Source organism: Priapulus caudatus, unplaced genomic scaffold, assembly GCF_000485595.1.
Source record: "Priapulus caudatus unplaced genomic scaffold, Priapulus_caudatus-5.0.1 Scaffold349, whole genome shotgun sequence".
Classification (NCBI taxonomy): Eukaryota; Metazoa; Priapulida; class Priapulimorpha; order Priapulimorphida; family Priapulidae; genus Priapulus; species Priapulus caudatus.
Genome location: NW_014577410.1, coordinates 125,984 through 142,729, shown reverse-complemented (window position 1 = coordinate 142,729; position 16,746 = coordinate 125,984). Strand labels below are relative to the sequence as shown.

The following is a 16,746-nucleotide window of genomic DNA, read 5'->3' as shown; positions in this document are numbered from 1 at the left end:
GCTTACCTCTTCGATAGCCTCTGAGCTCGTCAATGGATAGGTGTACTGTGATAAGTCGGAGGTAGACTTGGATTTCTCTGTCAAGCCACACTCGTTGTCATCCTGGTGGTTTGCATCATTCTAGAAGACAGGCGCATGCAGTCAGTAACCACCCACCCCCGTACATAGAGGGAATAAAGACGAAGAGGTGCAAAAGAAAACGAACAAGAACAAGAAGATGAAGCAGAAGAAGAAGAAGAAGAAGAAGAAGAAATGGAGCAGGAGGGGAGGATGAGGAGGATACGCAGAATGAAGTAGGTGTGGGAAACTAGAAGGCGGAGAAGAAGTAGAGGTTGAAGAGGATGAGGAAGAGGAGGAGGAGGAGTAGGAGGAGGAAAAAGAGAAGTAAGATAATGGGTGTAAGAATATAGTTATGCGAGGGACATGCGATGAACTGTTCCCAACGCACACACGCGCGCATAAAAACACACGCGCGCACACAGGCACGCACACAAAGACATACAAACACACGCGCGCGCTCACACATATATGCACGCTTACTCCTAATACTACATGTAATAAAACCTTTAATCACATATAATTCTCTAACAGTAATCTAACAGTGATCCCTTGGCGTACGTATCACACCACTTACGGCAACAATTTGCAACATCCTTCATTAACAAGCAATATATATATATAATTCTTTTTATATACCCAACAATCAAGTATAATGTGCCTAATGTCCATAATAACATAACATTATACAAACACGTCTAAGCTGTAATCTGGGAGGTCGCAGCTGTTAGTTCTCACGCTTGCACACCAGGTGTCGCTCGCTGTACAATTACAATACTGTGCACCTTGCCATTTTGAAAAGGCATTTTTGGAGGGGTTGTTTTCATGATCAATCTCGAACTTTAAAAGGCGTAATGCCGCTTCTCCGCCTTTTTTTCCACCTCCTCCTCCTCCTCATCATCATCATCATCATTCTGCTCAATCTCCTCACCATCATCACCCCTCCTTCTTTTTTCCCCTTCTTCCTACTCCCCCTTTTCCAGGCGTTCCCTATATATCGCACCGTTGCCCTCCCCCTCCCGGACACACGTTTTTTTGCTGTCGCCCCGTCGCCATGACGACGGCTGTATCAAGCACCGCACCTGGCTGGCACGAGTTGCCGTAACTCTGCAGATGTCAATTAAAAGACGAGTACTAATACAGAATTAAGCTGTTGCGAGCCGCTGCCCCGGCGGCGGGACATTGTCGGGCGTTAACGGCGTCGTCTGCCGTAACTCTGTCACCCCGTCACTCCGGCCGTCAGCAGCGGGACCTTTATAGCTGAACGTAATCATGTGCATTTGAATACGGCCCGCGGGCAGAACGCCACCAGGTGGTGTGCGTGTGCTGGACCCACCAACGAGAACACAGGAGCCTAGTGGTGCACAGTAAAGATAGAGACGATAACATTCAGTGTGTGTGTGTGTGTGTGTGTGTGTGTGTGTGTGTGTGTGTGTGTTTGTGTCTGTGTGGCTGATGATATGAAATGCAAGTTGTAATTTAATATTTAACCAAAACCTTGACCAACTTCATCGAAGAACGAAATCTTCATCGAACCCGTGTTTTGTCGTCTTGCTTCCGTGAACCCTGGACCATTTTACTCGGCGTGGTTGGTTGTCTATATTTATCGAATTAATATTTTGTCTTATTAATGCCCGATACCCAAGAGCAAACTCACTCGAATGCTGCTCTCTCCAAGATCGTTTGCGTCTCGGCGAAGTGACAAGCAGACATCGTGTGCTAGATGCCATTTTGACTATTTACTTAACAGTGTGGCTTCGCCGCACTTGAACAGTACATGTGATAAATGTACGTGTGAGTGCACGCACGTACCAGCCATACGTTCCTGATCCGTGGAAGGTTTCCCGCCATATATTGTTGTGTGCAAAGATCCAGTCGCTAACCAGTGTGGTTGTGACGAACAGAGTGAGAAAAAGAGAGAGGGACATCACACACGTCGCAGGTATGCAGATCTAAACAGTGTTTGACAGCATGTCAGACATTAGCGGAGCGGCTGAGGTAGTTTCCCCAATGCCTGTCCGAGCACAGCATGCCGCATTGTTACACGTGCACGGGTGCCGATGACTTTGACGTCGAACGCACAATTTTTTTTTTTTTGTACAACGTCTTCTTTGTCCTTTCTGGTTGTGTGGCTCTTCACTTTTGAATTTATCTTCTTCCCGTCATCTTGGAGTTTTACACTTGTGATGGACCTGCGCGACTGATCGTCTAATTGCAAACATATAATGAGTGAATGCGCATTAATTAGAGGTCGTAACCTTCCCCTCTACTCGTACTTCCGCAAGCCAAACTGATGTGCATGATGCCGGAAACGTGTTCACTGCATTCCTGTCTGCCACCTGTGTACCTACGATCTACTGCAAACATTATCGCGTCACAAAAACAAGTTTTTCGTTCCGTTTCTGCAAATTTCCGTATTATCTGTCGGGTGTTTTTACGAGAGCAGATGTCAGTATACATAAGCGAGGTTTAGGCACACTAATATTTGCCAACACGGTACCATGTTGGGAGCAGTTAGATCCGTTTTTATTTGCTGACAGGGATCATTTTTAATGGGATGTTATCAGCGTGCCACTACTTACGTTTCAATTAACGTAACCAGCAAATCGTATTGGTTGCAAAATCTGTGAATCTTCCTTCATGAACTTCTTAACGTTACTAACACTTCTATGATCATCGGCGCAAACATAATTGATCTAGACGTGTACTCATATAATATTTAGGCAGTTGTTACATGAGATATACAGCGCTTTCGATCAAATGCAATAAAAATGATTACCGGACAAGAACGATACATCAACTGAATATTATAACTATTTTAACAGACATACCCAACGGTTATTTATGCAAATTTCACATAATTTACTTATTAAAGCAAGTATATTTTTTCTTCTCTTTCAGATTATGATGGAGATTTGAAGATGCATGTGTTGGATAGACACTCGCAAGCATATATTCAAGTATACGAGTGATATGTTTGCGACTTGCGAGTGTGCGTGCATCGGCAAACCGATCCCGTTTGAAGCGTGAATTGATTAAGACATCGTCCGATGCAAACACAGACAATGAGTCACGCTCGCATCTCAGTAATCAGACTCCTCGGCAGCGGCTGCGGAAATCTACGGAGGCGCCATCTGCGTGTCCTGGCGCCGGTCACCTTTAAAACGATGTCTGACCTGCCGACGCGCGACTTCTCGTTATCCTCTCGTCGACTTTTACCTGCTGGAGATTCCAAGCCTCTCGTCAACATCGCTGCGCTCTTCGGGAAATCGCCACAGGGTGGCGCCACCGCCAAGAGATCTCGGAATTCCGTCGCTCCATCCCACAAGAGGGAGTCGGCGTGCGGCAGGGTGGACGACCGCGACTGGGTGCACAACGACGACGATGCCGTCGTCGAGGCGGACATGCGGAAATTTGACCTCTGGGTCGCGGAGATCGAGGCGTTCGTCGCCGCGGGCGACCGCCGCGTCGACGCCGCCGAGTGGGATGCGTTTCGCTCGCGCCTGCTCGCCGCCGACCCGACCCGGGTCAAGGTCATCGACGGCGTCGTCATGAAGAAGTGCGTGCACACGCTCCACCACGCCGTCGGCGAATCCTTCATCGACTACCTCCGCCGCGACGGTGGCGCCCCCAACCTGGCGGTGGTGGCGCACTACGCGGCGCTGTGCGGGCGGTGCGGCGACGCGGCACGGCGGTCGTCGCCGCGTACGAGCAGCTCGCGGCGCGCTACCCGGTGTTCGACGCCACGACCTGTGACCTCATCGCGCCGGCGCTCTGCGCGACGCCGCGCTGGCGGGACGCCGTCGCCGTCGTCGCGGACGGCCAGCGGGCGCGTGGACGTCGTCGGGCGCGAGCGTACAACGCCGTCGCGGGCCGCTCGGGCGTTCCGCGCGCGCGACCTCGACACGGGCTGGGCTACGATCGGCGAGGCGACGCGGGCGGGGAAGTCGATACAAGCGGACGTCTATGAGGAGTGGCTGAGGCTGTGCGTCGCGGCGAGGTAGGGCTGTCGCGCGGTGACGCTGTGGGGGTGACGGCGCAGTCGCATTACCATAGGGCCGGCTATCGGTGGGGCCGTCTGAATCAAACCAACTGTTGAAAACGTGGCGACCGTATTATAAATAAACAAATATATATATACCTAACTGCAACTCATAATGATAAATTATGAGTATAATTAGTCGCTATATACACCTATGACCCATAGTGATAAATTACTAGTTTAGGGCCACAGCTGGGTATATATATATATATATATATATATATATATACACCTAACTGTGACTCACAATGATAAATTACGAGTACAATTAGTCTTACTCGTGAAGCTAACCTCGTGTTAATGACTGATGGTTTTTGTGTGAGAGAAGAACAGAAAGATTGATGAGAATGTTTGGGGCAGTGTAGGAAGTCGCAGCCCCTCCCCCGGCCTGAAACTCGTAAGCTTTTGAGTAGGGCTGGCTTATTTTGATGGATTTTACTATAGGTTATTTATCAGACATAAAAATGTTTGAGATCAGAACTGGCTTGGGTATTCAGACTTATTATCAAGATTCAAGACTGCTTGGGTCGAACATTCCGTCGTCTTTCCTGGCTCACGATATATTATGCCTAGATGACTAGCGGGCCCGTATATTTTTGTGCGAAAAATGCATGTGACAACTTTTCAGCGCTAACACGTGGGGTGATGTTTTAGGGAAATTATCGGAGAACTGCGTTTCATTAGCCGGTAAATATGGTAGTCAGGCGCGGTGAGTCGTACGTAAATACCGTAACCTTTCACAAGCGTAAACGTAGAAAGGGAAAGAAGCACAAAATGAGGAAGAGTCATGTGCGGGCCATAGTTCAAAGTTCAAATTTTCGATCATGGCAGGGGACCATTTTGCATGAAAGTGGTCTATTATTAATCACATGAGTAGTCGATGCATTGTCCGTCTTGACATTTCACAATATGGTCGCAACTTCGTTGATGCATTGTCTGTCACAGATAACATATGCTGATGTGTAGCTTGCATTTTTAATTTATAGAGAGGAAGATGCCGGAAGGGGCGAGGAGATGATGTTAGGGCTTCTGCAGTTTCTGCGAGACAAAAGAATATATGTGCCTCTGGACGCCGTCACTCCCATTCGCGGCTGGTTTGAAAGGTAACAGCCGAGAAATGTCACCTCCGCGCAATGTATTGCCTCAGCTGCAGCTTACATGAATGGGAGTGACACCACTGTGTGCTTGGGTACAAGTTGCTAGTGTGTCTGGCATAGAAATGAGTGAGTGAGTGAGTGGATTTGGTGTAGCTGGACTGTTTTTAGGGAGTGCACGGGCTGGGAGGGGGGAGCTTGGGGCAGGCGGACAGTCAGGCATGTGCAGTGAGTGCGCAGCTGCTGCCAGAGATGTGTGAAGCAAGCAGTATCTCTGTGACAGCTTCCATGTGATGCTGTCTGCACGTACCAACAACCATAATGTGTGACTGTAACAGCTGCACCCCCCCCCCTCCCTCACACGAGCCAAGAGACGAAATAGCACAGGATATGCTGCATCCATCATACAGTGTAGTGTCTCTGTGTGCGTGCGTGTGTGCATGTGTGTATGTGTGGGAGGGTGTGTATGTGTGGGAGGGTGTGTATGTGTGGGAGGGTGTGTATGTGTGGGAGTCTGTGTATGTGTAGCAGGGTGCGTGCTGTAACAATGCCTCTAGTCTCTCTACTATGAGGTACATAATAACCCCATCCATTCTTAGCTGTACCTGAACGACCCCTACGGATTGTCATCAGTGCTCTGCACAGCATGGGATGGATGACCTTTAGCAGTATAATGGTCCCACAGACTGAGCAGTATGGGGGGCATTGTGTGCAGTAATAGCCATGATTGCTAGTGCTGCGATGCTTCATACACTACCGTTAGCTTAGCCTAGCATGAAGGGCAGAACTGTATTTTCTCATTGAGTATAAGATTCTATGGGATATCCATTAGTTACCGATCTGTGCATAGTTTGTACTAAAACGATTTTATTAACGAATTTCTCCTTTAAAGTGGACAGCAAGGCAGGGTAGCTTTATGGGCAAGTATATCTTTAAAATAGGAAAAGACTCTAGAAATAGCAGTATTTTACTAAATATAATGTCAAGATATCAAACCCTAAGCAAAGTCTACTACTGGTATTATGCCATCACATTCCCACTAGACAGGTTTTTGGGCAAAGCTGTCCTTTCTTGAAGTGTTCGTTTCCTGTGCTAATTATAGCAGTTAGGGAGGAGCTTGGGCGGTAATAATCAGTTCCATCAGGTCTGTCGCGCGTTGAACAAGCCGATCCGTAGCATACTTCCTGTGTGACACACACGCAGCCTGCGCAGTCACGCACGCACGCACGCACGCACGCACGCACGCACGCACGCACGCACGCACGCACGCACACACACACGCAGCAGACACATGCACACACACACACGCAGTAGACACGCATGCGTGCACACAGCAGACACACACGTGCACACGCACACACAGACGCACGCACGCACGTGCAGCAGACGCAGAGTAGGTCTGTTTAGCGGCAGCAGTACAGCGCGTAACGCCGGGGGAGTCCGACGCATCTAATCAGCGCAGCGAATACGCGCTCCCTCATGCATATTTTAGCAGGCTCCCGTCCCGAATTAATGTTTGAAAAAAATGTTAGCGGTCGCGTAAGAACGTAGTCGATCTCATCACGCGTCTCTGGGTGAGGTTTGCAAGGATACGTCGCAAACTGTAGCGATGTCCTAGATAGGGTAAGGACGTGAGTATAAGCTGTGGGGTTGTCTCGCAAAAAGACGTGTCTGTACACGGTCGCGCTGCGAGGACCGGAACTAAACGCTGTCGCGTAATAGAGAGCTCATTTAGTAGGGAGGTGGGATGAAATACACCGCGTAATACACGTACGTACTAGAGCGACATTCGACGGTTTGTAACGTGTATCGGGGAATTGTCGTGTGCGTGCGACGTTCGTCACGCAGTTAGCCGGGTAATAAATATTAGGGGTCGATATAAAATGTCCTCAGGGCGAGGCAAGTGTTGTCTTTGGTTTAATTTAGAAGTTTTATGACGCCACGTCAAGTTTCAGGGGCACCGTGGTAAACATCCGTCAAAGACCGGTTATCTATGCCACTTTTTTTCGAGCATTTTTCTAGCACTTCCTTTATGTGGCACAAAGAGGGGACTACATACCGTTAAATTTATGGGAAGAGCTGGAGAGGCGAACCAGGTGGCCCAACCATGGGGCAGGAAGGGGATGGGTTGTTATTGCTGCGGATAATGGCTAATTTTCAGGAGCAGGTATAAGGCAAGTAGCCTGGGCAAGCATGCTTGCAATTTGCTGTGCTTGCTTTGCTGTGCAACATAAATTTGAGCTCTGCGCATGAAAAGAACTATTATGTGGAAGTCACTTTATCATATACATACAAAAAGTGACTTTGATGTATCTTCTAATGTTCTTTCTCACTTATTATTCTAGCAAGCCAGATGAAAACTGGGTTGTGAAATATGCCACCGTGTCAAAAGCGTAAGTGAATGCTTCTCTCATTTCTGCTTTAAACTGCATATTTCTAACATAAATACATAAGTTCTAACAGATATGTTTGTTCAAGGAAACAATATGGGTTCTGAAAAATCGGAGAAGTTATATAAAAGCATTAGTAGGCTTTTATACGCTTAGAAGTCATATCAGTGGGTTGTTGAGAGCTGAGTTAGTAGGCATTTGCTAGTTTTTAGGTTGTATGTTTTCCTACATTATAGGGGAGAGTGTTCAGCATGCGCTGCCCACCTGGAGCCAATCAACATATCTGGGAAAGATTTTGAGAAAATGAGAACTACCTTTATGGAACGCGTAGTGAAGGGTATTGAATAATTAAAAATAAGTATGTGAACGTTTATGACCACTAGATGCCAGCACCAGCAGGGTTCAATGGCATGTGATTTTTAAGCATGACTAATTTGATGTCACAACGTAGACCAACGTAACAAAATCATGACGTCTTATAAAAACACAAATACGGTGACAAGTCCAGGTATACAGCGAAGTTACTCGACACTGCCGTAAATGTTGCTGACTATGTACTTACTTCTGCACTAGGCGAAGATACATTCCTGAACTCGACGCCAGAAGAGGTGGGGCTTTTCAAGCGGTTCGTAGAGACGACCGCGCCGTACGACGTCGTTGTGGACGGGTTGAATGTTGGCTATCAACAGGCTGGCAGACATGCCACTCACACCGACCAGGCTAAGATGGTAAGTTTACGTCACTCGGGACTGCTCAGTTTCCTGGTTTCGTGCAGTCGTGAGGGCCTCAGTCCTATGTTACATACACCATCGTCTTTATACATCATAACCCTAGCCTAACGTTATTGTAACCTTAACTCTAGCCGTATCCTAACTAGCCTTATCCTGGTCCTAACATTCCTTCACTTTTCATGAGTTTATGATGCTGAAACAACTGTAGACCCTTTTGCCAGGACTTTGTCTTCTTTGTAAAATCCGCTCGAAATGTGGGGCGAGGTGACGTTAATTCGGAGAAAGCTCAGAGAGCTCTTGTTTTTGTATTTCCGCAGCTGTACCAGGTCACCGAGTATCTCGCGAAGACGCGTGGGAAGAAGGTGCTGGTGCTGGGACGACGGCACATGAACGGATGGCCAAAGAAATACATGGCTCCTATACAGCAGATGGCTCACTGCTTCCTCGCTGAAAATCTGTACGTGAGCTCTTAAAAAAAATCCCCTTTTGTGCTTGAAGATACGACTGTAGTAAGGTTAGCAGTGTTTCAATAATCTTCAGCGGTGTGACACGGTGATTAACAGAACTGTTACGATCCAGTGTGTGATACCTGTGCACCGGTGCAGTTGAACTGTACACCATCATTTTGTCTCGTGGACTCTCATTTTGGATTGGATGCACCTATTACAGTTATTACTCAGTAAAACGCTAGGTTTTCCTTTATCTGCTCTAAAATAAGTGCAACAAATTTTAAACTTGTGGCTAAGCTTCTCTGTATTATGCGATGGTAAATGTAAGCGGTCTGCCATGTTGAGTTGTCCTAGTCATTTCTGCTTCATTTAAGATCGAAGGACGACCCGTTTCTCCTGTATGCAGCCATGTACAGTGGACTTGGAACGGTATTCCTTTCAAAGGACATGATGAGGGACCATCTCTTTAAGCTGGGTAAGCTCTGTCAATGATATATCCAATCATCATCTGGTTTATTTGTGGTGCCGCATAATGCCACACAATGGCCGTGAAGTATGGCTCATTTTGATTTGTCCAGTTGTTTTTCGTCGGCCATCTTATGTCTGTTAAAATTAAGCTTTGCATGCTTTAAGTCACCGTACGTAACTTGTGTAATTGCAAAATCACTTGCAGGCGAAGAGTTTGACACGTTTTTCCGCAAGTGGCAGTGGAGTCACCAGCTGCAGCTGCTGCACATCAAACCTGGGGGAGCTGTCAGATTGAAGGTAACGTCCCCCGTAAATTATATCCATCTCGATCTGGCACTGACTCAGAGGTCATACTATGCAGTTTGTTGATCCATATTTATAAAGAAACAAAATCTAGCTGTTTGCATATTAATGAAATGTGGAGTGTGAATGTAAGTCGAGAACCTGTTGTAAAGTACGTGCATCTCGAATAATTCCCTTAGCATTTCTTAAATGAAATCCACTTTACATGTACTTTCCTTGCATTTTGTTAAAAAATCAAATTCGACTATTCACGCCAAGCTTCCTCGCATGTTGTCATTGCGAAACAAATAGAAACAAACATATTAAAAATTTTCCTAGCATAATTTGATAGAAATCGTCTATTCACGATTGCTAACATTTTCCTAAAATTTCCCTATGGAAATCGACTGTTCTCAATCTACTGTTCGTTAACGTGCAGGCGCCGATGAAGTTTGACACGCTGGTGCAGAGGAAGGGCGACGCATGGCACATCCCGTACGAGAGCGGCGTGCCGCGCTACTCGTACGAGGTGCCTGACACGTGGCTGTGCGCGACGAAGCGAGCGAGCGACGCCGGCTGAGGGAGGAACGCTGCCGACGCTGCGGACATCTTCGCGATCGCTCGGAGCCGCGCATGACAACACGCGTTACTCGGCTGTGACCGAGTTCGTCATGCGTAGAAGCAACGAAGTCGATCGACCGAAGCACGGTGGTCCATGATGAAGCATGCCGAAATACGTTCCACGCAGAGGGAGCTATGGAGGCGACGCACAAACGTATATTTGTTCTCCAATGATGACCTGGCACCTATGGGCTGCTACAGATTCGCAGTTTGAACGAGTGAAGCAGTTTTACGTGCCTATAGTTGCTTTTATAGGCATCCTTTTTTAAATGCTACCGTGCATGAGAACATGTATGTTTAACTTTAAGGCGTCAGTTCTTATGATACTGAGCACAGAGTGGCAGCAGTGTAGGCCATGAGGTTTAACATGGATCGGTCGTGTTAATAAGCTATGTAGATGCATATATGCATTGCTATACATCAGCAGTTTATTTGAGGGTTTGTCAGGATGGTCGAATGTTATTCGCTTACTGTGACACACTGTTAAGTGAATGTAAACATCTGACGATTGATTTTAGAGTGTACACTCTCAAATGCAGACATCGTTTTATTGATCTAAGGAAACCAACTACTTGCCTCTTATGGGCCGTGTGTATGCGATATGAAACTTTAACATAAATAGATAGATACTTAGATAGAATCCTGACTATTTTCCCGCGGTCGCCGTGCGCCTTTGCCGCGGAACTGCGGCGCAAGATCTGCGCTTATAGCGCTTGGGATCACACCCTCCTTTCGGCAACGCTTCTCTGTATCCCCGTCTCATCTGGGTAAATGAGACTTTTTGCATTAAAAGAAAATGTATCACGCAATAACAAAGAATCTATCTAGGCTATCATGTTTCATGTGCATTCAAAGCCTGTGATTTATTTCTTACTGTGTAGGGAATTTTTCTACTTTATTATGGATTTGTGGTTTCATCTTAATTTTATTTAAACGTTATCGTCATACTCACATCATCTGTGTGACAAGGTTCGTGCACCATGTAATAGATTCACTGTCCAGTTTAATGGTAAATATACCTTTTTACGTTTTATTTAGTTCATATGATATATTCAGTGGTCGTTAACATGCACCCCTTCAGTAGTTGCTGTTGCAGTGCACCATGCATTATCATCAGTCATCATCATTACATAATTTGAGGTAGCTTAACATAGCAAGTAAAGAGTCAATGGACTGCATAATATGACTAAAAAGCTGTAAAATTTAGCATAATGTCATGTTTACCATTCATAAAAGTGGGATACGTACTAAAATAAATTGGAACTGACCAATGAATTTCTGGACGATTGTTATTTTAGTGCACCATGCGAAAGGCAGGTGTCTTGGCACAGTGATAGCGAAGTAGCTGGAAATGCTTATTTGGCAAATAAATTTACTTAATTATAATATAATTCTTGTGCTCTATTGTTATTTTGTTCTTGGAGAAGTGTCCAGTAGTTTTATTCTTGTATATCGCACTTTATATTTATTATACTATAGTGGACTTAGCTATGAGTGGAGTTATGGTGGAGTTACTAGGGTCCCTTTATATATAGGGACCCCAGGTGCGTGTACAGGATTTGTAGCAGGGGGGGGGGGTCTAACCGTAACCCAAACTTGCGAGCACGCGAAGGAAGAAATTTTTTGAAATTAGACCCCCTCAGATGCTTTTCCTGGCGCGAGCAGGGGGGGGGGGTGTCCCCCTGGACGCCCCCCCTTTGTACACCGCCCCTGGACCCTAGGAGAATTATTGCACCATGGAGAAATACTCATTTTTCCGGAATTCGCCGAACGGTTCCGAATCGTACACAAAGTCAGAAGGATTCGTTTTTTTTTAATATTTAAAAAAAATATTTTTTTCTGCTTAGGGTTAGAGTTGGGGTAGGGCTTTGTTAGGGTTAGGGTAGGGCTAGGTTCACATGTATACAATACATGTGTACACATGTGTGAAAAATTAGTATTTCTCCCCGGTGCACCGATTCCCTAGGAGTTACTAGGGTCCCTATATATAATATATATTTTATATATAGGGACCATAGATATCCTATAACAACTAGATAGGCTGACGTCATCGCAGATGGTGATTTCCTGCGCCGCCATATTGGAAAGATGATTGTCGCACTGTTTTCTAGGCAGTAAACAGACGAACGGACGTTAGGAAAGTGTACTTCTTCTGATATCTCCGCGAACGAGTTGAGTTACATTCTATATAATTCTAGCTATTATAGACCACATGTCTTAGCTATAATCTCTGTGAATTTTGAGTTTATTGAACCACGATTAGTTTAATTAATTACCAAATATATGCGCTCATAGGCTAATATACGCACGGCGGTAGGAAAATTGGAGCGAATAGGGTACATGGCCAGGTTGGATTATTATTCCCCACCTTAGAACAATAAAATAATAACAATAAATTTAATAACTAACTAGATGTTAGTGTATGAAAATGCATAAAGGCTCAGATAGACAATCACAAATGAATAAATTAGGATTTAACTTGAGAAAAGAATCTCTAGTATCTCTAAAGTCGGCAGCATCTATACACGAATAGCAAGACTACAGAACTCAATCTAATACAGTCACACCAGGTAAGTGTTAAGCTCACCAGGGTCCTGAACACTGCATAGAAAGATTTGGTAGGTTAAAGTGCAGGAAAGTAGTACATGGTAAGGGTTGCAAAAATTGTGGGGTGAGTCAGTAACATCTATCTATAGAAACGAATAGCAAGACTACAGAAATCAATCTAATGCAGTCACACCAGGCAAATAGGAAGCTCACCAGGGTCCTGAACACTGCATAGAAAGATTTGGTAGGTTAAAGTGCAGGAAAGTAGTACAGGGTAAGGGTTGCAAGAATTGTGGGGTGAGTCAGCAGCATCTATCTATACACGAATAGCAAGACTACAGAAATCAATCTAATGCAGTCACACCAGGCAAGTAGGAAGCTCACTAGGGTCATAAACACTGCCTAGAAAGATTTGTACGTTAAAGTGCAGGAAAGTAGTACAGGGAAAGGGTTGCAAGAATTGCGGGGTTAGTCAGCAGCATCTATCTATACACGAATAGCAAGACTACAGAAATCAATCTAATGCAATCTAATAGCAAGACTACAGAAATCTACTAAAGACTACTAAAGCAAGTCTGCTTGAAACAAACTTTCAGAAATACATTCAACACACACTAACAACAACACCATAAACAACATACCATAACAACAACATAATTTACGCAGGAGTTTGAATTCATGTAAACTGCATGTTTACAATATATATATATATATATATATATATAATTATACAATAATGAAATATATACATGTGATATTTGCACACCTGTGTCATTGCTTGTATAATGCAAATGCAAAATTTTAAAAATACAATCCTTATATGCTGAATAAAACGTATTAAAGTCAATCAAACTATAAAAAGAACGAGTGAAATGTGTGATCCTACATACAGAATAAAATTTGATATTCTTCTGAAATTTAATCAAAATATATAAAAACCGTGTATATTCATCTGGTGATTTCTCCTTTTTCTCACGAAGAATATTGATCAATGTCATGTTCAATCCAGGTTTATTAAATAAGAACAGAGTTCCATTTGTTCGATCACATTACTAAAGAGGATCAGTGTGAAATCACAATAATCAAACAAGTATTTGTACAGATTGAAACGCGGGCGTGCTTACAATCCTCTACTGGTTCGGGTTCCGATCGCGCATGCGCGCTGGTACAAGGGACCATCTATTATGCGGGAGCGCCGTATAGTACGATGTTCTCTATTTATTATCAATGCATTCCATCCACCTGTAATTAGGTTAATCATGTTAATAACGACAAACAAAAATTAGGACATATATATATATATATATATCAAGAGTGGATAATAGAGAAGAGTATGACTCGTTTTAACAGCGTTTTGCATAGTTTTCAACCTGGTAAATAATCTATCAATATGTGAATAAATATATTCAAACTTTACCTTGTTTTCGTCTATGATTCTCCCTTAATCATATGACACCACCAATTTACCTGAAAATCGTATGTGTTCTTCAAAAAAGTTATTTGAATACGACACGGTTTCGTACAGTTTTCACGCATGATTGCATCTCTCCGACCGAACTTTCTTATGGGATTAGTGTTCTATTGTCTATGACGGAACTTTGGGGGTCGTATGGGATATTAGGCATCGAATTGTATTCAGCGTGCAGCGTTTCCAGCGTGCTAAAAATAAATGCGCCTCACGGCCAGCTAGCTAGCAGCTGATTCCCTTCACGCCCCAGCGTACCGTCATAGACAACAGAAACTAGTCCCATAGAAGTTCGGTCGGAGAGATGCATTCATGCGTGAAAACTGTACGAAACCGTGTCGTATTCAAATAACTTTTTGAAGAACAATACGATTTTCAGGTAAATTGGTGGTGTCATATGATTAAGGGAATCATAGACGAAACAAGGTAAAGTTTGAATATATTCATTCACATATTGATAGATTATTTACCAGTTTAAAACTATGCAAAACGCTGTTAAAACCGGTCATACTCTTCTCTATTATCCACTCTTGATATATATATATATATATATATATATATATATTATTCTACACTGAAATGTTATAGCAGCCAATAATACAATGCTTATAAATACAATGCATTTTGTCTAATGCAGTGTATTCACATTCCAAAAACAATGTTTAACTTTTTACATACTTTCTGAGAGTTCTAGGGTTGGCAGCTGCAAATCCAGTGTACTCCTCAAATACTCATACGCCTTGGGAGATTGCAGGTGTAACGTGATGGCAATCCCTTTGATCGTGTGTGTATTCTTTAGAAGGTTTTTAAATAATTTCCAAGGAATATCTGAAATAAAAATACACTTGTCAGAAACAATTCATCTAACACATTACTAGATAATTATAGGCCACCACTACCTACAGGATTAGCTTGTCTGTGAATAGTTTAAAAGTAAGATTAGATTCAATTTTAAAAGTTTGGTACCTCCAAAGGATTCCAGCTTTGATCTTAACTCCATATTTATGAGGTATTTTCATACAGCTCTGCCAACTGATGTCTACAGTTTCTTTTCATCTCTTCTCTCGACGGGCAGTGTTCTTCAGCTTCTTTGTGATGGTGTCTAGTTTCTCCTCCGTTTCATGCAACTTTCTTTTCCATTTTCTTGGCGAAATGAGTAAGCATGATCCTTAAAACAAATATTTCATATATTACATTGTCCAAATACAATACAGTCACAATACTGCACATTATTATGTAATTTTTAAATGATAGTCAGGTAAATATATATAGTGATGTCCCGATGATGAATTATAAGCGAAAGTCAGCCGTTGTGCAGCAAAAGACTAAGCGCTCGGCTCAATAAAATTGGCAAACATTGCTGAAATGACTCTTCATTTTATTTGTGTGTGGTTTTTTGGTTACTTTACAGCTTGGAGACAATAAATCTAACTTACACCAAATATAAGTGAGTATAATACTGTTTCATAGTTTTTAGTATATATTGTATTATAAAAAATGTGCAACGCGATGATCGATGATGAAATTCCAACTGATTCCCATCTCTAATATATGTATATACTATATACATATATAATTAAAGGCATAATAGGCCCATTGATTATAAAAGTTGACGAATGCTACAGTAACTGGCACGTTCTGTAGTTAATAAGTACATTACCTTATAGTCAACGCGTATTAGTTTGTCCAATATCACTGCTAATTACTAAGAAATGTCTAATTGAAATCCGTAAATCTGGTAATCTGGCGCCAACGCTAAATTGGTTGCCAAGCAAAATAGCCTCGAATTCGGTTAGGCAACGTCACATGTTGCTACGGGTGTTTAGCAGAGAATTGTTTGTCCGGGATGCTTATATACGACTAATGAGCTAGTAGAATGTATCTCTGGGTGTATTCTCGTATTGAGGCACAAGTAAATAATCGTGGGTGCTAATGAACAGGTACCACATGTCTTCAATTTCAGACACAGGTGTATCGTTTGACCAATATACGTAAATACGCGTAGTGCTGTCTGCTTTCCATGTTTAGTCTTTGGCCGTGGTTAGTCCGCGATCCTCCATAGCGTTGGCCCGCAACAAGCCTACTTCATTATCACGAGCGTCCGTGATTCGTACGTGGATTCCACGTTCATTACAATCAGAGCTACTGTTACGTATAGTTAGGGTACTGTACTATCGCTAGCATTGCGTACGGCCGAGCGAAAATGCATGCGTGCGTGCGTTTTTGCATGCGTGCGAAAATGTCCGGTGGACTATAAATCTGTATCACACCGTTTTGAAGTATGCGGTTTCGAAACTGTAAACAAGTCAGTCAACTGATTCGTGGACTGCGGATTTCAATTAGACATTTCTTAGTAACCAGCAGTGATATTGGACAAACTAATACGCGTTGGCTATAAGGTAATGTACTTATTAACTACACAAGGTGCCAGTTACTCTAGCATTCGTTAAAATTGCATAATCGATGGGCCTATTATGCCTTTAAGGTGTAATGATTACAGTGTTATCAGCAACAGGGACAGCAGATGGGACTGTTTGTGGCAAAATATTCTGTGACATCTGCCTTTGTGAGTTCTGGGGTTTTCTTCCTTTGCAGGGTGC

The 16,746-nt window shown here is 43.6% G+C and overlaps 2 protein-coding genes and 1 long non-coding RNA gene across 3 annotated transcripts in view; 2 read left to right on the top strand and 1 right to left on the bottom strand.

Annotated features, from left to right (window-relative positions):
• Positions 1-4,061, top strand: part of LOC106809364 — a 6,023-nt gene extending 1,962 nt beyond the window's left edge. The window contains exon 2 of the mRNA XM_014812429.1: positions 2,959-4,061. Coding sequence (XP_014667915.1) covers positions 3,108-4,061 — 954 coding nt within the window. The 5' untranslated portion in view covers positions 2,959-3,107. The remainder of the gene's footprint in view (positions 1-2,958) is intronic.
• LOC106809378 (mitochondrial ribonuclease P protein 3-like) lies at positions 3,954-11,086 on the top strand. The gene is made up of 9 exons (XM_014812444.1): positions 3,954-4,057; positions 5,086-5,202; positions 7,539-7,586; positions 7,820-7,920; positions 8,157-8,311; positions 8,632-8,771; positions 9,138-9,238; positions 9,437-9,528; positions 9,953-11,086. The coding sequence occupies exons 2-9, from the start codon at positions 5,114-5,116 to the stop codon at positions 10,091-10,093; spliced, it is 867 nt and encodes a 288-aa protein (XP_014667930.1). The 5' UTR covers positions 3,954-4,057; positions 5,086-5,113; the 3' UTR covers positions 10,094-11,086.
• Positions 11,087-13,815: 2,729 nt separating this feature from the next.
• The window catches only part of LOC106809379, a 5,617-nt gene continuing 2,686 nt past the window's right edge, over positions 13,816-16,746 (bottom strand). Inside the window, exon 3 of the long non-coding RNA XR_001393867.1 lies at positions 13,816-13,923. This is a non-coding gene — a long non-coding RNA (uncharacterized LOC106809379). The remainder of the gene's footprint in view (positions 13,924-16,746) is intronic.